Raw genomic sequence first — 22,318 nt, forward strand, 5'->3', positions numbered from 1 at the left:
AACTCACGTGGTTTAAGACAGCCATGTGCTCTCCTGATCAAAAAGCCCACCAGCCCTTTTCTCCTCCAATGTGGCAGGATAGAAAAGCAAAGGCAGTAACTTATTTTAGAAAGATGATAAAGTACTTAAAGCTATTGGGCAAGTAGAATGTTTGCTTAAGAAAAGCTAGGTTGGTTGACTCCAAGGAAATGCTGCCTTAGAACCAACCTTTCGTGGATAGAACCTAACTTTCCTTCTTAAAAACTGAACACTGCATATGTGAGAATGAGCATCTCCACGAATCCTAACAGGATCACTGAAAGACAGAGTTAACATCGAAACAAAAAACAAGATCCATGAAGAAGCTGAAGGTTTTATTAAATGGTTTATGTTGCTGCAAGGCTGTTGCTTCATTGTATAAAAATAGCACCAGCAATGGCAAGTGTATTGCAAACTTAAAATTTTGCTGTTCTTTAGCTGCTACTGTACAATTAATAAAACCTTATCTCCACTCCTGGTTAAGTACGCTGGCTCAAACCCAGGTCTGGATATCCGCAGCAGCTATGTTACAGGAGGCTTAAGATAACAGTGTACCTTTTGAGTTACATTGTTTTGTGGCTGTTCTCACCAAGATCATTTCATGACTTCTGAATATTATAACTAGATCCTAACATAAAAATCACAGGTTACTGTGAGAAAAAGTGTGCATTATGTTTCTCGACAATCATTAGGAAGTTAAGGGGTACTTTTGTCCAATAGCATAGTTGCCCCAACTGATTTCTCTGTTCCAGTGGTACTGCTAAAGGCTACTTCAGTTCTTTCCCCCACTGATTTAAGACAACTATGCTGGCATAAGTTGTTTCACCGCAGTTTATTCAGGGGTCCCATTTTCACTCCTCGATGGATTTTATGTATTTCTCATAGGCCTCTTCACTCATTAGTTCATCAAGTTCTGAAGGATTAGTCAGTGTCATCTTGATCAGCCAGCCTGCAACAATAACAAGACAGTGTCTTATATTCCAAATTGCTTTTTTAAAGAAGATGAAATTCACTCAAAACAGAATAAAACCTTTGGTTGCCTCAGAATTAATCGAGCATCTTCACATAATAAATCACTGCCATCACTTGTTCAAGGAGCTTTAGAATTTTCCCTTTAAGGAGGAAATCAATAGACTTCATTATCGCAATTGAGAATTAGAACTGAGCAGATTACTCTAATGGGCTGATAAGTGTTAGGTTGTAATAAGCATCAACAACTGGCATTTTACTACTTTAAACAAGGGCTATAATATATGTGAGAAAATGAAAAAAAATGCAGTATTCTATTCCCACTTTCATGACATCACATGAGAGCATGCTGTACATCTGAAGGGGTAAACACTGGTGGCCAATGAGCACTCAAGGCTGGTACCAAGAACTGTACGCTAACATCTCACCATCAGAGAGCTTCAAGTCATCTTGGGGATTCAGCTAACCCACGCTTCCTTGTGCTCAGCACCACGTCCCTACTTAGTACCCAGAAGTGGGACAAAGAAGAAGTCACAATCAGCAGAGCTCGCTGTAAACTTGAGATGAAACATTCACTAGAGCAGCCGCCCAGGGAAGGATGAGGCGCTCTGTTTCTTGGTCAAGAGGCAGGCGGGCCTCAGAAATCCACAGGGGCAGTTCTCCCCCATCCTAGAGGCTTGCTGTGAGTCGGAATCCTCTCGGTGGCAGGGAGCTGAATGGAGTGGATAGCGATTCTTTGAAAACCTTCTAGCAACAGCTTACCATCTTCATAACAGGATTTGTTCACAAGCCCGGGATTCTCTGTAAGTGCGTCATTAATTTCTGTGACTTCTCCTGATAAAGGAGAGTAGAGTTCACTAGCAGCTTTCACACTTTCCAAAGCACCAAACTCATCTAAGTGCAGAAAATAAAGAAAAATATTAAATGTCAAAAGCCAATGACCTGGAAATGAAATGCTAGTGGTCACTCCTCGTACATTTCATGATTAAAAATATCTCATGAAAAATAAAGCCGTATCATGTTCCTATCAGCCTGGAGACCGGCAATTCAAACCCACCAGCTGCCCCATGGGAGAAAATGTGGCAGTCAGCTTCCATAAAATCTAAGCTCGTTCTGTCCAGTAGGGTTTCCACAAGTCAGAAGCAACGCAGTGGCAATGGGTGGTTTTCTTTTTGTAGTCTCCTCAACAACGTGAGAAACAATGGTGCTGTTTCTCCCAAATAGGAGATGTACTGCTGTTCTGAAAACTTAGATACTTCATAATTACTGTAATAGTTCAGAGAAAGAATGATTTTAGGAGGCCCCAGTATGCTGGGATTTACAGATGTCAATCTTAAATTCTAAACTACACATTAAAAATCATAATATAATGGCTCTGTAAAATACCCAAGGGGGCAGCCTTTGAAAGAAGAGATAGAAAAGGTGAGATCTTTGGCCGCTGGCAGCCTTGGCCTGTCCAAGTCATGCAGGAACTAGACTCGGAAACTCATAGGAGCAGTTGTACCCTGTAAAGGGTCTTCGTGTGTCGGCATTCACTCGATGGCAGGGAGCTCAGTTTTGGCTTTCATATGGATTATAGCTCAATGTAAAGAAACAAAAATCCTTACAACTGGACATACAAGTAGCATCATAATAAATGAGGGGAAGATTAAAGTTGCCAAGGAATTTGTTGTACTTATATCTGATCAGCACGGAAGCAGCAGTCAGGAAATTAAATGAAATACTGCATTGGACAGATCTGTTGGAAAAGATATCTTTAAGTATGTCACTTTGAAGACTCAGTTGTGCCCGTCTCAAGCCATGGTGTTTTCCTCACATCACATGCAGGTGTGCAAGCTGGACAACATAATAAAGACTGAATACATATCAATTCCTTTGAATTATGATGTCGGCAAAGAACACTGAATGTACTGTGGACAGAATAAATAAATCCTTGTAAGACATGGCTAGAGTGCGCCTGAAAAGCAAGGATGAGGACTTCATTTCATGTACTTTGGACAGTCCCTGGAGAAGGACATCATGCTTGGCAGAGTAGGTCAGCGAAAAAGAGGAAGGCCCTCACTGAGATGGGTTGACACTGGGCTCACATAATAATCATGAGGAGGGTGCACGCCTGGGTAGTGTTAGGTTCCGTTGTGTACGGGGGCATTATGAGTTGAAACTACTGGGCAGTATCTAGCAACAAGAACAGGGATAAGCAATGGAAAGCCCTAGATTCCTACAAATTAAACAACATACTTAAATATACACATTAAACAACATAAATAACTCAAAGAACTTAGAAGGGAAATTAGAAATGATTTGAACTGGATGTTGAGAATACAACCTATCAAAATTTGTGGGATATAGCTAAAATGGTGCTTAGAGGGAAATTTGTAGTGTTATCTTTGGTTTGAAAAGAAAATTTTAAAAATCAAATTTAAAGACAAAAAGACTAAAAACGGAATTCTAGAGAAGAGGCAACACTTGGGGTACATTACAATAGAAGAGCTTTGGGTTGTCATCCTGTTTTTTAATGGCTTTTAAGCTATGGAGCCTGTCATGTGGTGGTCAAAATTCTTAGAAAAACCTTCAGTCTGAATGGTTTAAAGGACCTGAAAGGAAGAACTGGGAACAACCTAAGCCTACAGGGAAGTGAGGTGGGAAATCTCAGGAAGGGAAAACTAAGAAGGGGGAACCCCAGATGCTGTGTCTAAGCTCTGCCCACATTACGGAGTAATCCCCAGGCCACACATGGACGGGATCTCAAAGTGTCCCTGCTGAGCGAGGAAGATCAGACTGAGAGCTCAGCTGCTGTCCACCACAAGGGACAGTGTTCCACAGTTTAAGGAAAGAAAATGTTTGGAAAATGATGGCAACATGTGTACAAATGTGCCTAATTCAATTGATGTATGGACTGTTATAAGAGCCCCCAATAAAATGATTTTTTAAAAAGTACTTACCAAAAACAAACACCTACCACCCACCCCTAGCCCCAGTGATCACAGTTTCTATCTAAAGCTAGGAATAGGGGATCAAATTAAACCCAAGTAAGTGGAGGACAAAATAGAAACAGGAGCCAAATAGAAAGAGGTAAAACTAGAGAAAATTAGCAGTTAAAATACTTGTTCTTTGGCAAATTAACAAGAGTAATTGTTAACCAGGCAACCTGATCAATAAAATGAAATAGAAATCACCCCCAATGTCAGGAAATGAAAAAGGAGGCTCAGAAGGGCCTGTGAAAGGCCACTTTTTTGTGTGAATCCAACAGGAATCAGCTTCTTCCAAAAAATAAGAAAACCACCTTAAAAACCAAGACAAGATGATACATATCTGAATTACCCTGTCTGTACCTATTAACTGAACTACATTTGTATTTTAAAATCTCTTCCCACAAAGAAATCCCCAGACCCAGAAGTCACTGACTCATTTTAGCAATTCCTTGAAATGTTGCATGAGCATCGGTCCAGATCCTCCAGGAGGAATGAGAGTCAAGATGGGCACCAAGCGGCTTCTAGATTCCTTTGAGGTAGAATTCGGACATACCTACACTCCCATTTCTTTACCGCTTTGTTTTTGTTTTAATGCCCTCTGCTAGGTTCGAAGGTTCTAAGTAAGTGGTTGCAGTGGCCACACAAGCTACAGACCAGGCTCATGATTATTCGGTTTATTAATGAAGGGGCATGGGACAACCTAACAGGGTCAACGTGCTAACAGATACCATTCAGGAAACATGATGCAATCTGTCAATCAGGGCAGCTTTCAGCTGAACAAACAGGCAAGTGCTTCCTGTGCTTGCTTACTAATCTGTGGAGAGCAATTGTACTTTTCGCCCCACCCTCACACCCATCAGACTATGTTTTTAGGGCTGACAGGCATCTGTGTCTGTCCCAATCTTAGAACAGAATCCAAGTCTTTTCAAATTCACAATCCCTGCCAGGGCCAGAGTTCCCACTAAGCATGGTAAACATGGTTGTGCTTACTTAACAATTTGTAGTCAACACTTTCACATGGGCTTCACCACTTCTTTAAGCTTCTGTACACCTTGTTTGCTTAATACAGCGGTTCTCAATAGCAACGAAAATAATTTTATGGTTGGGGGGGGGGGTCACCACAACATGAGGAACTGTATGAAAGGGTCAAGGCATTAGGAAAGTTGAGAACCTTGTAGCCAGTCTTTATGACTCCCACTCAATGCCTAGGTGGGACTCTGTAAATGAGACACTTGTGACCTACACCAAGGGGATTGGACTCAAACGCAGAAACTCACTGCCATCAAGTTGATGTCGACTCATAGTGACCCTGTAAGGCAGGATAGAACTGCGCCTGTGGGTTTCCAAGTCTAAGGGAGTAGAAAGCCCTGTCTTTCTCCTGAGGAGCCACTAGTAGTTTCAAACTGCTGACACCTCATTGTTAGCAACGCAACTTGTAACCACCACTACTGCAAGGGGACTGGGCCGCTTGGGAATAATGCAGCTCATCCCATGAAACTTCTGTAGGGGTGAGACCATGTAAATATGGTCTACTGTACTTTAATGAGGAGATTGGTTTGTTTTGCTATCCTGTCAGGCTTAAAACAAGCCATTCCAGAGGCAAAAAGGATGAACCACAGATGGGAGTGGAGTGTGTCCATTGGGCCCAGGGCCCCTGGGCTGACCACCCAGAGACTAAAGTAACACTGGAGAAGGTGGGGATGATGAGATACAGTGGCAGAAGAATGGCAGCAGCAGAACCTGGAGACCGATACAGAAGGGCACAGTGGGCTTCTGGAATCATGGCACAATGCAGCTTTGGGGCGTGTACTGAGCCACAGTAAAAGTGCCTTCAGGCAGTAAGCTTGCTGGCAGAGTAGGGTACTCTGGGCAATTGTCAAAGGAAACAATGATTGCTGATTCAAAGAGCCAAGGCCTACTGGTAGAGAGTCCTTAGGCCTGTATTGACGGAGCTACACAGAGCAGAGCAGTGGCCCAAGAAGCTGTCCTGAGACAACTGTACCCTGAGTCCTTCCTGATCCTGAATTTATAACCTTTACTTCTCTGATCAGAGTTACCAGTGGGAGTGTGGCCCATGAGTTTTGTGTGGCCATTGCAATGTATTGAACCCAGCAGGGCAGAGAATGCTATGGGAGAGACCTGGGTTATCTATGAATCCATGACCCTGTACCTTCAAACCAAAAAAATAAAACAAATCCCATAAAGTTTTGGATTGTGCACAGCATCTATCATACAATTTCTGCCAATTCATCTTTCTTGGTGACAGTAATTACAATAATCAAGTCTACTGTGAATCAAGGCAAGTTTTCCATCATCTATTGTCTCTCCTTCCCTCCCACCTCTGATAACCACTAATAAACTTTCATCTGTATACATTTGCCTTTTCTTGTCTTTTTATTTAAATGCAAGCATAGGATATTTGCCTTTTTGTGATTAGCTTATTTTGCTCAGCATGATGTCAAGCTACACCCACATCATAGCATGTAGGAAGACTTCATTTCTTTTGCTAGCTGAATATGTGCCATTGTATATATGTGCCAAGTTTTGTGTGCTAGTCCACATGTGGAGGGGTGTTTAAGTGTTTCCACAGATCTTGGCTGTTGTGACCGGAGCTACAGTGGACACTGGGGTAGCGCAAGGTTCTGATTGTGATCGGCCACCCAGAAACTTTCTGGGGTAATAGTACATCCAGTTGTCAAAACTCGAGGAATTGTACACTTAAGATCCACATGTTTAACTTTGTATATATGTTAGATGAATTAAAGACACATACCAAAAAGCCATCTCTTATCAGAAAATCTAAAGAGGGGATTCTTTAGTCTCAGGCCCTCACCCCAAATTCACATTCAGAGGAAAGCCTAACGAGAAGCCTCCCGCTGCTGCTCTTTTATAAGATGCTGGGAAACTTGGGATCTGCTCAGAGCAGCAGAGTGGATGCTCAGCAAAGAAGCACGGGCATTGAGATTATCCGCTCCAATGCAGAGCTGCTTATGCTAGGAAGGTCTGCCCCAGGGACGGCTGATAGTGCTGTGTATTGCATACTGACAAAACGTTTGGAAAGCAGCTACTTCAATTCTGGAGGGCATTTTTTGTGTTTATCAAGGATCCCATGAATGACCTACTTGGTACCATGAGGTACCATCTGTCAAGACCTTAACTTAGACCAGATACCAAGGGAGTTTCTTGTAATCCTTGCATCAATTCCATCAGATAGGAATTTCATGATCCTAACTTAAGACATGAGGCCTAGATCAAGTAATCGCCCCCAAAGTCATACCATTGCAAAGTTGTGGGACACCAGGATTTAACAAACTCTGACTCCTAAGCCCACGCCAGTCAAGGACTCTTTCTTGCCTCCAGTGCTCACCAGATACTAGCTGTATCAGCACCATCAGTGCACACAGGGCAGGGATGTGCCCACTTCTCCTTCCTGCTCTTTGCCAGAGGAAACCCTGGCAGCACAGTGGTAACGTGTGGGGGTGCTAATTGCTAGGTCAGCAGTTTGAAACCACCAGTCGATCCACAGGAGAAAGATGAGGCTTTCTACTCCTGTAGAGTTACAGAGGCAGGTCCACCCTGTCCCACAGGGTCGCTAATGAGTTGGCATGGATTCCAGGGCAGTGAGTTTGTTTGGTTCATTGCATTACTCTCCTATTCCAACTCATCAAACTTTTTTTTTAAACAATTTATTGGAGCTCATACAATTCTTATCACAGTTCATACATATACATACATCAATTGTACAAAGCACATCTATACAGTCTTTGTCCTAATCATTTTTTTCTCCTTTCTTTTTTTACATTTTATTAGGGACTCATACAACTCTTATCACCATCCATACATATACATACATCAATTGTATAAAGCACATCCATACATTCCCTGCCCCAATCATTCTCAAGGCATTTGCTCTCCACTTAAGCCCCTTGTATCAGGTCCTCTTTTTTTTTCCCCCTCCCTCCACTCATCAAACTTTTTAGGAAGATGAGAACTCTCAGGAATTTCAGAGACTAAAACGTTCAAGGAACAGCTGATGGATTTGAATTGCTGACCTTGTGGTTAGCAGCTCACTGTTTGAGCCACTGTGTCATAGTGGCAGTGTACTATACTCCAGATCTGGCTGACGAGCTGCCAGTGAAGGCTGGCTGAGACTTCTGCTTGAGCTGCACCTTCCCGAGAAAGAGCAAAATGAAGACTGTCCTCCTGGCCCTTCCCTGCCTTGGACATTGTCATTAGGTGATGGCTGACCAGTGTTAATGAATAACGAGTACAAGTTTTTGACCAGGAATGGAAATGGCTGTGTAATCACAGAAAACACAATAGTGGGGGCGGGGGTAGGAAGGTGAAACTGGAAGATTTTGCAACCAGCTGTGACCTCTGATCCGCTGAGGCAGACAATGAACGAACCTTACAGACTACAGACTACCCGAGCCACTGCGCAGCCCTGAATTCGCCTAGCTGCAGACTGTTGGAATGAGATGGTGATAAGCTCAATTACATACACCATTTCAGTTTTAAAGTTTGTTACGTACTCGAATTCATCCTAACTGCAAATCAGTTATTAATCAAGGTCAAGACCCAGTAAGAGGAAATTCAGGGCCCATAAAGATGGGCAGAATACTCACCCTGTTTGTTCAGCTTTGTCCCAACTTCAGGAAGACTACAGTAAACAACATCTCCCAACGCTTCCTAAAAAAGAGAGACATTCAAAGTCAGCGGAGACCTCAATAAACAGGACACTATAAGTACCGGGTCCCCATGTTTCACAACTCAGCAGACTCTGCAAAAGGCCACCTAGTACATTGTATGCTTAAGGGATACGTTGCTTGTTTTCTTACATAAACCCTTTAAATATGTACAAAGATTTTGTTTTTTTAAACAAATGATTCTTACGTGCAAGTGTTATAGAAACAGGCCACCAGTTGGTGTGGCCCAGGAGCTATAGTGACCCCTGTCACAAATCATATACTCCAAATAAGCTTACTAGCTCCTCTCAAACTCACCTGTGTACTTTCTCTCCTCCCTCCCTGAGCCATGATTTAAACTAAGCTTAGTCCTCCTTCTCGGCCTCGCGATATTGATCCCTGAAGATCTCTTGACTCCCCATAAGAAGTGATCTCTCCATTGGGGGAAGGAATTACAGCTCCTGGTTACTGTGCATGTGACATCTACCATGCAACACCGGGCATGCTGCTTTCCCTCCTAAATAAGCACCCCAAAGGCAAGGACCAATTCTTAAGACAGTGTCTCACAGAACACCTAATACTGGGCCTCAGCGATCAGGCAGTAAGGACATCAGTGTCTCAGGCCTTGAAAGCCCAGCAGTATCTAAGGCGGACTATGTACTGTCCTCAGTCGCCTGCCCTTCTCCCACCCCCACCCATCCAGTGGTCAATTGTGGGAAACAGATTTCTCCCAAGTTGTCACCCCCAAATATATGCCAAACTTAGCTGCTTGCTACACATGGCAAATGGCTACACTTGGAGGTCAACAGAAGTAGGTCAGGGGTTATTCTCCCTAAGGGTTATCAGCTATCTACAGCAAGTAGTCATCAGTTTATCCCACAAGGAGGACCCAATCCCTTCTGATAAGGATAGTAGTTGACTGTTTCCTTGTAGAAGACCCCCAGAGAGGTCAAGCCCACCCAAGGGTGACCAAGGTTAGGCCTACATCATGAATCTAGGGTGGGCCAATCTTGTCACATGTATACCTTTAGTCCCTCCCTTTCCTATGTGCACACCCATAGCTCATCCCCTTCCTGTGAAGTGCTGTTACCTGTAATCATGCCCCCCCTAAGTAGTTATAAGCCTTGGTTAACAATAAAGTTGGGCCCCTGCTCTTGCTCTCTACGCCACCTCGCCTCTGGTCCTCTCGGCCCACGCTATGTGCAGACCTGGCTGGTAGATCATGGCCATTCAGGAGGTGAGCATGCTACTATAAAATGTGTCTGATTTATTTGACTCTCTTCTATCTCTCATGCTCTCTATGACTTTACTATAATCTTTACTTATCGCTGTACAATTGCACCTACCAGACCTGTGATGATGTGTTAGGGGCTGGTTTCCCTCACAGTCAATCACTGACCTCTGCTGCTATTTCTCATTTTCTTTGAAACATCTCGATATTGCATCAGTGAGGGAAAAAAAAGCCAAGTCCCTAAACTCTGCCATCAAGTCAGTTCTGACTCCTAGCAACCCCATAGGGCAGAGTAGCACAAACTACCCCCCTGGATTTATGAAGCTGTAAATCTTTACAGGAGCAGAAAGTCCATGTTCTTTCTCCTGCTGGTAGACTTGAACTGCTGACCTTGTTTGTGGTTAGCAGTCCAACATATAATCCACTATGTCACCGGGGCTCCTTGAGAATTTGAGAAGAAAGGATAGGTGAAGAATTCCCTTTGTGCCAGCAGGGCCAATCTGGGTTTCCCCTTTTCTTCAGGTCCCCTGGCTGCATGTTTCTTCACACCCACCAAAGGCAGTAAACACCTTGGCCGTCTTTCATCAATGGCCCCATATGAAGTAAGGATTTGTTTAATGAATTAGGTATGTGCCCCCCCCACCTTATGTTCAAGCATCCACCACTCACCATCTTTTAAGCCTCCTAATCTCAAAATTCTCTGCGTGGTATACCTATTTTTGTGGGCATGTCAGTTTGACACAAACATAAATTAAGTTTTAATCCCAGTATATTGGTTTCATTCATGAAATCATTATTTCAGTAATAGAAGGTAAACAGAAATTAAACATCAAATTTAAAGACAATTCAGCGGAAATTGTTACACTGACCCAAACAACCCTTTTAATGTCAACAAGCCCAATGTTGCAAATGTTGTAAAATGTCAAATATTATAAATTTTATATACAGCATCATACAGTTTCATTTATAAGTTAGTAGTATATAACTGTTTTAAACTAAAATGTGTGGTTTTGTTCACATGTCAATTTGATGGATGCCTGTAGAGATAGGTAAGGAAAATCTGTACACCTAGTGTTAAAAGTGAGAGAAGATCCAGATTAGCAAGCCAAGTCCCACACAATTCAATACCTGTGCAAAATTGCTGATCCCCACTGTTCCAACACCATTTTCTGTCGTTACCCATTCGTGTTTGTCTGTGAACTTGCGCGCTAAAAGAGAAGACCAAGATTTCAGAACAGCGGCAGCATCACATCTTACACACTTTAAGGCACATCAATGGTGTCAAGAGGCAAAGCTTCCCCAATATTTGTTGATGTTGGTTCCCAGGTGCACCCTGCCCAAGAAATGCCCAACAGAGCTCATCCCAGCAGTGCAGCTAAGTACACAGTGCAGTGCTTCCAATATTTCCTCTCAAACGCAACTCATGGGCACAAAGTGGGTTCCAGCTCGTAGTGACCTTACAAGGCAGGGTGGAACTCCTCTGTGGGTTTCCAAGAGAGCGACTCTTCACAGGAGTGCAAAGTCTTTTCCTTTTCTACATGAGAGCATGTGTTCAATGCTTCTTTAACCCAGAGTGCAGCAAGGGAGAACAAGGGGCAGATTAGGTCATTACTTTCTCACTGCACTTAGGAAAACATGGATCACAGCTTCAAAAAACTCAGAGCCTTACGAGTAATTTACAGAAACTACATTTTCTTCTTTCAGAGTCACTGGCCAGTGAAAATGTTTTACAGTAACATTGCGTTGCTTTTTACTATTGATGCTGTACCAGATCATCCCAGCCAATTTCACTTGCCATCAAGCCCATTTCCAGTTCATGGGTTTCTCAGGAAAACAAACTCACAGCAACACTATAGGATGGAACAGAATGACTCCTGGGGGGTTCCTCAAGCTGTATTGGTCACAGGAGCAGAAAGACTCATTTTTGTCCCTGCTCCCACCTGGTGGATTCAAACTGCTAACCACAAAACCCACTACCCTATCCGGATTCCACTCAAGGGTTTCCAGGGTTAAATCTTTGCAGGAGGAGCAGACAGCTTCATCTTTCCCCCAGGGAGAGACTAGTAGATTTTCACGGTCAACTCTGAGGTTAAAAGCCCAACATTTAACCTCATTACACTCCCAAGGCTCCCTGACAATGCCTTCCACTAAAATTAAATCTTAATCCATTAAAATTACTTTTTTAATACAAGTAGCCAATAGTTTAACTTGTGGGTTAAACTATTTGTGGAGCAGTCTCATGAGTTCATCTCCTCCCACCACCTATGAGAGGTTAGTATTAACACTCCATTTTTCTGGTGAGAATTGATTAACTTGCCATGGTGGTGTGGTTCTTTGAATTCTTGCAACTTTGTAAGTCTTATATTGCTTTGAAATTTCCATAAACAACCTAGATGCTTAACCAGATCAGAGATATTGATGTTTGGGGGAAATATTTAGCTAGCTAAGTAGACTAACAGCTGCGATAACGGAACACTGAACAACAAAACCACCCCTAGGCTTGACATTCAGTTTAAACCTTTTACCCCTCCTGTCACAAACAGCTAATGAAATATTAGCATAAAGCAAAACTTTATGCTTCAGAGCTAGGAATAAATAAATGCCCAATGGATGTCCAAAATCGGGAATTAACGAGCCACTCTGGTGTGAATGGTTTCACACGGTGGGCTGCGAACCCCAGGACCAGCAGTTCGAGCACCAGCCACTTTGAGGGGGAAAGATGCAGCTCTCTACTTCTTTAAAGAGTGAGTACTCCGGAACCCCCAGGGGCAATTCTACCCTGTGGGGTCCATAGGAGTGGGACTCCATGTGGTAGGGTTTTAGTCTGTAGTGTTTTGGTTTGGAACCCACCAGGGGGTCGCTATGAGTCAGCACTGACTCAATGGCTTTAAGAAAATAGCTTTTCCATCGGTCACTGTGTCCAAGTAGAACACGTGAAAAACCATTTCTGGGACGTCTCCGGGTGATTCCAAGTCCCTGTAAGCTAGGCCTCATGGCAGCCCGGCACACACGACTCAGCATGCCAACATCCGTGGGTCTTTGGAGGAAAGCTGCCCCTTGGACGCTAGGCTCGCGTAGTCCAAGTAAGCCTCTGCGTCCAGGGCTGTGAGACTAGTGCTCTGGCTTAAACTTAGAGCTCTCGAGACTGGTGCACTCGGTGAACTCGTCGTCTGCTGTGTCTCCACGTCCAGGGTCTCTAGCGGCACAAACGCCCGAGAATTGGCGACGCTGGTTCACCCGCCGAACCCTAGCTGCTCCGCCCGAGTAACCAGCGGGACAGGACAAAGGTGGACGGTGCCCGCATCCGCAGCGGCAGCCGCCGCGAAGCAGCAGCAGCAACAGCAGCAGGTGGGAACGGAAACCGTGCTGGGGACGCACCAGTGGGCGCGCTGGAGCGGGAAGCTGCCCCCTTCCGCGGGAGTAGCAGCCGGGGCCCGAGCGGCGCACGCTGACCCCGGGCCTCCTCCAACGCTCCCCGCCCCCAGCCCACGTGCTGCCGCAGCCCCGCGCCCCCCCACCCCACCCCCCCCCCGCTTACCCGAGAGCAGAGCCCGGCCGGAGCGCAGCGTCCGCACGGCGGCCGACCCGGGACCCCAGCATCGCGCCGGGCAGAGCGCGCGGGCCGCCGAGAGCGCACGCAAGCTGCAGGCCGCAGCCCGCGCACTCCGCGCCGCTTGCAGCGCCATGTTCGCTGGCGGGGTGAGGACTGTCGCCGCGCAGGACTCGGACCCTGGGGCGCGGGACAGGGCGGGGTGGCCAGGGCCGGAGCGAGCCGGCTGGGCCGCGGCGTTGGGCGGAGCCGGGCCGCCCGGCGTGATAGGGCCGCGCGCGAGGGGGCGGGGACTCCTGGCCCGCGCGGCACTGGATTGGGCAGCTTGTGGTAGGCGTGTGCGCGGGGCTGAGCCTGAGGTCCGGAAGAGACCGACGGCGAGGGGCGGCGACTAATGGGAGAGAGGAGGGCTGGGCGAGTCTGCCCGCTTCGGGACTTTGTCTCTACTGGCGGGGTCATGCCTCAGGGTCGCTCCGCCGCGAGGGAAGTGCTTAGTCAGCTCCGTGGCTCTAAGGGCTGCAACCCTGCTGTGACCAGGGCTGCGCTGCGGGCCAGGAGGGCTGGGCTGGGCTGAGCCTGCGCAATCCGGAGCCGTGGAGCCCTGGGAAGGTCAGGGCACTCGAAATCTTGTTCAGAGATGTAGCCCCAGCTAGTCGGAGCCCTCTCCTGGTCCCACCTGGATCACTGCATCAAGATGGCTTTGGGTGCTGGCCAAAGCTGCGCTAACAGCAATTTCGTTTAGACTTTCCCAGATCATGGAAGGGCAGGAACCCCCTTGATTTTTTTTAATAGACTCCAGTGTGTCCAGGCACCCAGGGGCGTACCCCGGTAAATAGTCCCCAGGACAATCTGTAAATTTTGGGCCCCCTCAATTTCAAGATGAATAGACTTTGATCACAGGGATGTGCCAGCAGAAATGCCTTCCCACTGGTACCCGGAAAGTCAAGAGCCCCCTTGGAAGAGGTGTCACCTGTATCTACCAATGTTGAGGAAGGATGTTGCCCACAGCAAGTTAAATAGAAACTGTGTAGTGGCCACCCCTTCCTGGGGTGTCCAGGGTACCAGGCCATACCCTGAACAGGGGACCCAAAGCCACAAGGGGCATAAGACTTGTCTAAGGGTCAGAGGCGACTTCTTGGTGGACATGACCACAGCAGCCAGCCACTGCAAAGGGTTAAGACTGTCTTACAATACAAAAGAGATCCCCATCTCAAATATAATTTAAGAAAAACTTTTAAGTCTTAAAAGAGGCAAAGACAACACCAAGACAGATATATCAACTGGATGAGGGAGCCCATTAACAGGAGGTCAAAATGGCTTCCAAGGATTTGTTGAAACACAAAGCTTTAAAAGAGGCATGGATGAGCAAAGGAATATTGTCACAAGAACATGAGTGGTGGCAGATCAATACATCACTCACAAGTGGGACTACAGGAGCAGAAATGAGACTGATTGGGACATGTACATTTTAGAGAAGGGCTAACCAAGGCAGTCAGGGTGAGATTCATGACTATGTCACCTCCCCACCCAACCCTCTACTGTCCTCAGGTGACTTCCATCAAGGACTTCCTCTCCCTGGGGTGGCTTGAGAGAAGTGCAGACGATCTATAATCTACATGCCAAGGCACTCTGCCTGGGGGCATGATTAGCTCAAAACACAAACTCCTTGCCTGCAAGTTGTTTGAGATTCATCTTGACCCTGTAGGACAGGGTCAAATTGACCCACAGAGTTTCGAACACTGTAACTCTTTACCAGAGTAGAGAGCCTCGTCTTCCTTGGTTAGTAATCAGAAAGAATTTAATGGACACTTCATCTATGTGGGCACTCTGCAAATAGATTTTGGGCTACCACTGTCAGCATAGCCTTCTGCAAACCAGCGTGCTAGGAATTTTGGCTGTACTACAAGACCCAGAGGTCAAAGCCTTCCCAGAAAACACAAGCCATGGCCACATCCAAGGTGATAAAAGCTGTCCACACACAGTTTAGGGGCTGGGCATGAGCCAACAAAGAAATTCTGCAGCGTGGATCTATGTATTTGAGGGGACAAACACACCTAAACAGAGCTTCTGCCTTCCTTATGAACCAGGGGTGGTTGCCACAGCTGTGGAGTGGCTTGCAAAAACTATCATCTTTATTTCCTCCAGTAATTAGCAGTCATGCCTTGATTGAGCCCTGGGCGATTAAGTACTGGCCAGTTAGTAGAAGGGATGGTGGTTGCAGTGTATCCAGAGGCACCTGGAAGACAAGCCTGACAATCTGCTTCCTGTCTGAGGGCTTAAAGTCAGAGGGACTTCCTATGTGCCGATCCAAAAACCAAAACCAAACTCAATGGCCATGGAGTCGATGCCGACTCATAGCGACCCTATAGGATGGTAGACCTGCCCCTGTGGGTTTCTGAGATTGTAATTCTTTAATGGAGCAGAAAGGCCCATCTTTCTCCTTTGGAATGGCTGATGATTTCAAATTGCTGACCTTGCAGTTAGTAGCCCAAAACAACGCACTAGGCCACGCAGGTTCCTGAGTGGGTTAACAGAGCACCTGAAAGTGGAGCCTAACTTCCATTCCAGTCTTGACATTGAGAGGTTGAAAAGAGAGGACGGGGCTGTGCACCTGCCAGAGGAAGGCCCAGGCAGCACAGAGGCCCCTTCTGTCAGTCCAAAGTCTTTCGGCACCAAGATGAGAGGTAGGAGATGGAGGCGTGGAACAGAGATAGAATTTAGCCGGGAATGTGAAGTTGAGAATTTATTGAGGCAGGGAAAAAACTCCAGGGAGAGAAGGGAGAGCAGAGAAGGACGGGGTCATCTTGAGTCCCTGGGTGGGTTCCGAGACCCAACAAGTTAGGTCAGGGGAATCGGGTCTGGCAGTGAGGCAGTGGGACATATATAGGGCCTGAGCCAAGGACGTATGTGCTGGTAAGGGGAAGGGAGGCCTTCTGATGTTGCAGTTGCAGGGTCTGAGTAAGGATGTGGTCTGGGAGTAAATCATCCCGGAACACTGAGGGACGGGGCTGTACAGGCGCGGCCTGGAGAGAGAAGGTCCTTGGAATGCTGGAGGCAGGGACTGCACAGTCCAGCTCTGGCCTTGAGAGGCAGAGGGAAGGGGCTGCACAGTCCAGCAGGCTATCTTTCGGGAGAGCTGGGGGAAGCAGCTACACGGTCCGGACCCAGCCCAAACAGACATGGGATTAGAACCCATGTTGGATTTTCAAAGCTGCCTTTTTGTGGGGGGAGGTCAGATGCTCACAGCCATCCTCCCAGTTGCCAGACTACAGTAGGCCCCACGCCCTGCTATTAAAGACAATGGATGCCTGTAATCATCTATTTGGTTCCAGTAGGTGGGGGTTACACCCTACTGATAATGGTTCCTTTGGAGATCTAGGGAATAGGTCAAAGTTAAGCTGCCATCCTAAACCTAGGATCCGCCCATCTTGTCACATGTATATCCCCAATCCCTCCTCTTCCTATTCTAGCACAGCCCCTTCCTGTGACTTATGTCCTCACCTGTAATTAGGGGGCTTGCACGTCCCCAGAGAATATAAAAAGCCTCGGCTAGCATTAAAGATCTCCCTCTCTCTCCCTCCACGTGGATCATAATGCGGGGCAGAGGTGAGCATGCTACCATGAATCATGACTGACTCCATTTATTTCAATATTTCACTTCTATCTCTCATGCTCTCTATGATTTTACTATGATCTTTACTTATTATCGCTGTACAATTGCGCCTACCAGACCCATAATGATGTGTTAGGGGCTGGCTTCCCCAGACACCTTTTTGTTAGCGAGCGAGACCCTCACCCAGACCACTCACTGAAACAGAGATGGAAACAGTAAAGTTTTATTCAGACAGATTCGAATCTGGGCTCACACCCGCAACCAAGACAGGCTTAGTCTGTAAGGCGAGAGCCCCGAACAGCATCAAAGCAGAAAGTTTTATACTTCCTCGTGGGCGTCTTGCCATGCAAGGGGAGGGGGAAGGCAGGTTCTTGTGTGAAACTGGCAAAGCATTCTCAGGAAAGTGAAACAAAATAGTTTTTAAGTCTAACAAAGTAAGTTCTACATTTAAGGTCAGTTTGTCCCCAGTGGTTTGCCAACTGATACTGTGGATAGGATAGGCTGCTTCTTAGAGCGTAAACATCCTGGGCTGGGCTACACCTGTTCCAGGCTGCAATTTAAAATTTTTTCCATTTCTGATCAGGGGGGTGACCTGCCTGTTACTGTTACAGGGCACACATTCCTGACCGGGCGGTGGCCTGCCTGTTACTGTTACAGGGCACAGAGTTACACTTTTCTCACAGCAGTTCCTCTCCACCTTGATGCTGACCTCAGCATTTACCCTGAGGAAGACACCCCGTTTCTCTGAGGTACAGGATAGTACATTCTGTGCCCACAAGGTCTTTCCAGGAGGGCCACACAGTTACAAGATGTGACAGCCCTTCCCAAAAGATCTTGACGCACAGCATTGTCTATCGGCAAATTCTTATAATGGACTCCCCCGCCACTCAAGACACATATGATTGGGGAAACAATTTTTATATTGGGTGAGCTGAAAAAAACAGTCTTGTCCTTGCCCTGTGCCCGTCCAGTAATAAACTGAAGTGCACATGTGGTTTTAACGGTACGCCTTAATTTAACCATGGGATCACACACTCATTCTTTCCCAGACAATTATGGTCTTGGAACATGGAGTTCTTGCCCCGACTGCGGAACTGTGTTTTTCCTCATGGTCTTCCTGAGAATTTGAATGTCTTCCTGATCTAGGTCGACTCTGTCCCTCAAGAAACCTCTGTTGCTTTTACCAGAAGCTGACTCTACAGTGAATCCGTATAGACTCAGGCAGCCAGCCTCAGCAACTCTGCCAGAACCAGTACCGCTCAAGGCGGTGAGGTTGAGTAACTTGCCCAGGAGGGGAATGAAAAAGGCACTGTATACCTTGAGTAGCCAGTAGGTAGCAGAAGTGGGGTTTGACTTCAGCTTGATTGGCAAGCAAATGCTCCTAAAACCTGTAATGCTTCTGGCTAGCTTCTGTAATGGTCAATATTCTGTTGTAATTCTTGTTTTGAGGTCATACAAGCAAATGCAGCATAATGAGACCCATGAGCTACAGTAAATATTTGTTTCTAACTCCACCAACTCATTTGGTGAGAAGAGTAAGACCATTTATCAGGCTACATCACAGACCCTTCCACCAAATAAACAAGAGGAAAAAGCTCACTTTTTTATGTAATTAGCATTGAGAATGAAGATTTTTTTGTGTGTGTGAAAAATTCATGTCTCTTTCTGCTTTCCTTTTATCTTGTAATCCTTATAAAATTCATGGCAAGAGATTTAAAAAGTCTCACTGTCACACTTCTCCCAGGTGTCTCAGAGGGGAATATATATATTTTTCCTCTTCTAACTAATATTGAATGGAGCTTTCAGCTTGCTTTTCACAGTAGGGAAGTGAGAAGAGCTCTGATGGTGGAGTGGTCCATCTATTGGCCTGCTAACCACAAGGGTAGCAGTTCAAAACCACCAGCCTATCTGTGGGAGGAAGTGTCCGGAGCCATGAGGCCCGGCCATTGCTTGGAATTTATTAGGACTTGCCTGGAGCCGTGAGGCCCGGCCATTACTTGGAATTTATTAGCCTGAGCTCTGGGCATTCTTCTACCCCAGCCTACTTGATAGAGCACTGCAGCTGTAAAGCTTGAGCAAACAAGGGGTGATGCTCTTTAGATAAGCACCTGTGTCCTGCATCCCCTTGATTGGGCAAAAGATCGTCTTCCCCTATGCTTGATTTGCATGTACACACCACTCCTCTGCGTACCTAATTGAAGACTGTAAGCCCTTACTGACTCGTGGGCAGGGCACGCTCCCCTGAACTCCCTGATTGGCCTGTTGCCAAGGTAGCCTAATCTGCATGTGCGCTGAGGCTCCCTCCCTTGGCTGGCCCTTATAAGCTGTGACTCTTTGTTCATTAAAACAGGACTTGATCAGGATATTGTCTTGTCCTCATTCTCCGTGCCTCTTGTACCCCCCCAATTCCCACTCTCTCCTCCAGGACCCACGGTGAACGTCCCGCGGGACGGGACAAGGAAGACTTTAGAAGTCCCAATCTTTCTCCCTTAGAGCTGCTGGTGATTTTGAATTGCTGACTCTGAAGATCAAAGCCAATGCATGATCACTGGGCAAGAAGCCATCTAGAGACCTCGCTCATTTTCATTGGTCAGAACTGGGTCACATGCTGCCCCATACCACTCATTGGAATGGTTCCTGTGAAACCATGGGATGGCTGCACATGGGGACAAGTCAGGATTTGAGAAGGAAGGGAGAGGAGGGAGCCTCCCTGGGCCACTGCCATCAAGTCGATGTTGACTCATTTGACACTTTAAGACAGTAGAACCTGCCCCTATGAGTTTCGAAGGCTATGTCTGTCTCCCACAGAGTGGCTGGTGCATTCGAACTGCTGATTTTATGGTTAGCAGCCTAACGCATAACCACTGTACCACTAGATACCTGGGGGAGCTTAAAAGCAACAACAATGGATGTGTGGGTCCCACACCTGGGTCCCACTTGATGTCGTCGTAAGGACCTGGAGGCTTGAACATGCAGCTGGGCCTGAGCACCACTTGTGTAGGTCAACTGGAAACCTTCCAAGGTGCCCCCTGACTGACCAAGAAGAAATCATCAGTTTGTAGAGACAGTTTCTTTCTAGATAACTCCAGCCAGTCTTTATTTCTAGAAAGAACTGCATTTAAACAAACAGCCTCACACAATCATTGCCATTTTGTGTGAAGGCATGTGTGTCTGTGTGTGTTGCTTAATCTTTTATTTTTATTTATTACTATTCTCTGGACACAAGAAAATGGCAGAGGTGGAATCCCAGTTAGTTTCACCCCCACTCTGTGGGTCCTTGCCCTCAGTTGTTGACCAGTGTGTGCAGATGGGCACCTAAAGCTGGGGTGCAGCATGTATGGGCTGGGGATACCCGGCCTCTCTTAGTGCCCCAGGGTTCCCATGGTTGCTTTGCGGCTCCGCCCTTTTTCCTCCAATGCCCAGGCAACTCAGCATCTTCAGCAGCAGTAGGTCGGCCATCTCCCCTTCCTCTGACAGCTGGGGGGACAAAGAGGCACACGTCAGACAGAGAACCACCCTCTCTGGTCCTGATCAAAAGGGAGAAAAAAACTAAACAATTTCAAATTCCCCACACTTTCTGGAGACTAGCTGAAGCCCGGAAACTAGGGCCCTGAGGTCATCTTTACAACTTACCCCTACAGTCTTCTTAAAGCCAACCAAGAGGTAAGTGTCAGTATCAGTATTTTGATCCAGGGAGGAAATAGGAAATGGGACCCCTGATGACATCGTCAGTTACACAATGGACTGGTAACCACCAGGCCAGCGTTGGAAACCACCAGCCACTCCCAGGGAGAAAGATGAGGTTTTCTACTCCCGTGAAGAGTTACAGTCTCAGAAACGCACAGAGCGGAGCAGCTCTGCCCTGGTCAGTGGCGCTGTCCCTCGCAGCAAGTTTGAGGGAAAGGGCAGCAGCTTCCCCCCTCCTAGATGGCAGCCGAGGGCACTGCTTGGCAGCTAGTCGGCCACCACCTTTAAGTGGGGCGCCACTGCCTGATTCCCACTTGGGGGTCCAAATCGGACTCACAAAAGCTTTGATGCAAGGGAAGGAATCCGCAGCCCTTGTGTTCCTCAGCCCTGACGGAACCCTTCTGAACTCCTTCGCAGCCCAATCTGGGACTGTTTCCTCATCTGTAAAAGAGGGCTGATGATACCTTCGCTTCTTTGAGGTCTTGGGAAGATTAAAATATAAAGTGATTTCATTGTTGTTGTTTTAAGTGATATATAAGAGTTAGCAGCAGTGACATGCACCGATGGGCCTCGCCAGCACCAGGGCTATACTCTAGCTGTAAGGTGAGAAGGGGGAGGAAGAAGTCCCTGTTAGGAGATGGCCCCCACTCCCTGGATCCGGGGATTCCTGGCTCTGCCATCAGACTGGGCTGTTGAGTTTGGACTCTCCAGAGAGTGCTGCGTGTCTGTACCCATGGGAGCTGCATAAAGGCACTGACACCCCCTGGGGACTGAGTTCTTGTCCTGTTGACTTCTGTGTCCCCAGTGCCCAAGATGGTGCCCAGCACATTGGACCCAAATGAAACTTACTGCCATCGAGTCGATGCTGACCCATAGCAACCCTATAGGACAGGGTAGACTGACCCCTGTTTGTTTCTGAGACTGTAACTCTTCACAGGATCAGAAAGCTCCATCTTTCTCCAGAGGAGGGCCTATGGTTTTGAACTGCTGACCTTACGGATCGCAGAGTCCACCGCATACGTGTGGTGAACGAATAAATGACCTTTGTGGTGGGCATCTCTCTATAGACTCATGCCTCCACTGACTTTGAGCTTCTGAACTTGTGGGCTCCCAGCTCTGTCTTTGCTGGTCCTTGACCTCGCCCCCTTCAGTTCAGACTGGGGATCTGAATCCATCCCACTCTTCCTAGAGCTGATCAGTTTCAGAATATGGCTTTGGGAATGGATCCCAGGGACCTAGAAGACCAACTGTGGCAAGAGGAGGAAGAGACGGCAGAAGGCATCCTGCATGCTGAGTTCAGGGCCAGAGAGAGGAGAGAGCAAGAAAAGCCCTCCATGGCGAGCTCCCAGAACAAGCCTATTGTTAACCTCTACAGAGCAAGGGGTTTGGCTAGACACACTGGAGGCTTGTCCCTGCCCAAGCAGGCCGCATCTATGCACCTCCAACATCCCCCGAGACTCAGGTGGCCTATAACAGTGGACTCCAAAGCCTCCTTCCTCGTGCAATGGCCAGCTGGGGCCTTCTCGGAAGCTCCATCACTCCCAGCTGCAGGTCCATCCACAGGGATTTTTCAGGGACCTGTGATATAGCCAG

At 46.9% G+C, this 22,318-nt stretch overlaps 1 protein-coding gene across 2 annotated transcripts; it reads right to left on the minus strand.

Annotated features, from left to right (window-relative positions):
* Nucleotides 1-339: 339 nt before the first annotated feature.
* GCSH (glycine cleavage system protein H) lies at nucleotides 340-13,671 on the minus strand. 2 transcript variants are annotated; one of them, XM_075537088.1, is made up of 5 exons: nucleotides 13,414-13,671; nucleotides 11,004-11,083; nucleotides 8,585-8,648; nucleotides 1,750-1,821; nucleotides 340-967 (listed from the first exon to the last, which is right to left on the minus strand). In XM_075537088.1, the coding sequence occupies exons 1-5, from the start codon at nucleotides 13,559-13,561 to the stop codon at nucleotides 870-872; spliced, it is 462 nt and encodes a 153-aa protein (XP_075393203.1). In that variant the 5' UTR covers nucleotides 13,562-13,671; the 3' UTR covers nucleotides 340-869. The 2 variants fall into 2 exon arrangements, with proteins under 2 accessions (XP_075393203.1, XP_075393202.1); XM_075537087.1 differs by having other exon boundaries at nucleotides 1,750-1,881; nucleotides 13,414-13,669.
* Between the last annotated feature and the right edge of the window lie 8,647 nt (nucleotides 13,672-22,318).

Source organism: Tenrec ecaudatus, chromosome 18 (genome assembly GCF_050624435.1).
Source record: "Tenrec ecaudatus isolate mTenEca1 chromosome 18, mTenEca1.hap1, whole genome shotgun sequence".
In the NCBI taxonomy this organism is placed as follows: Eukaryota; Metazoa; Chordata; class Mammalia; order Afrosoricida; family Tenrecidae; genus Tenrec; species Tenrec ecaudatus.

Coding starts and splice junctions, on each gene's coding strand:
- GCSH (XM_075537087.1), bottom strand. CDS start 13,561: ATGGCGCTGCAAGCGGCGCGGAGTGCGCGGGCTGCGGCCTGCAGCTTG. Junction 8,649..11,003: donor GGATCAGCAATTTTGCACAG/GTATTGAATTGT, acceptor TCTCTTTTTTAG/GAAGCGTTGGGAGATGTTGT. Junction 968..1,749: donor CAAATCCTGTTATGAAGATG/GTAAGCTGTTGC, acceptor TTATTGTTGCAG/GCTGGCTGATCAAGATGACA.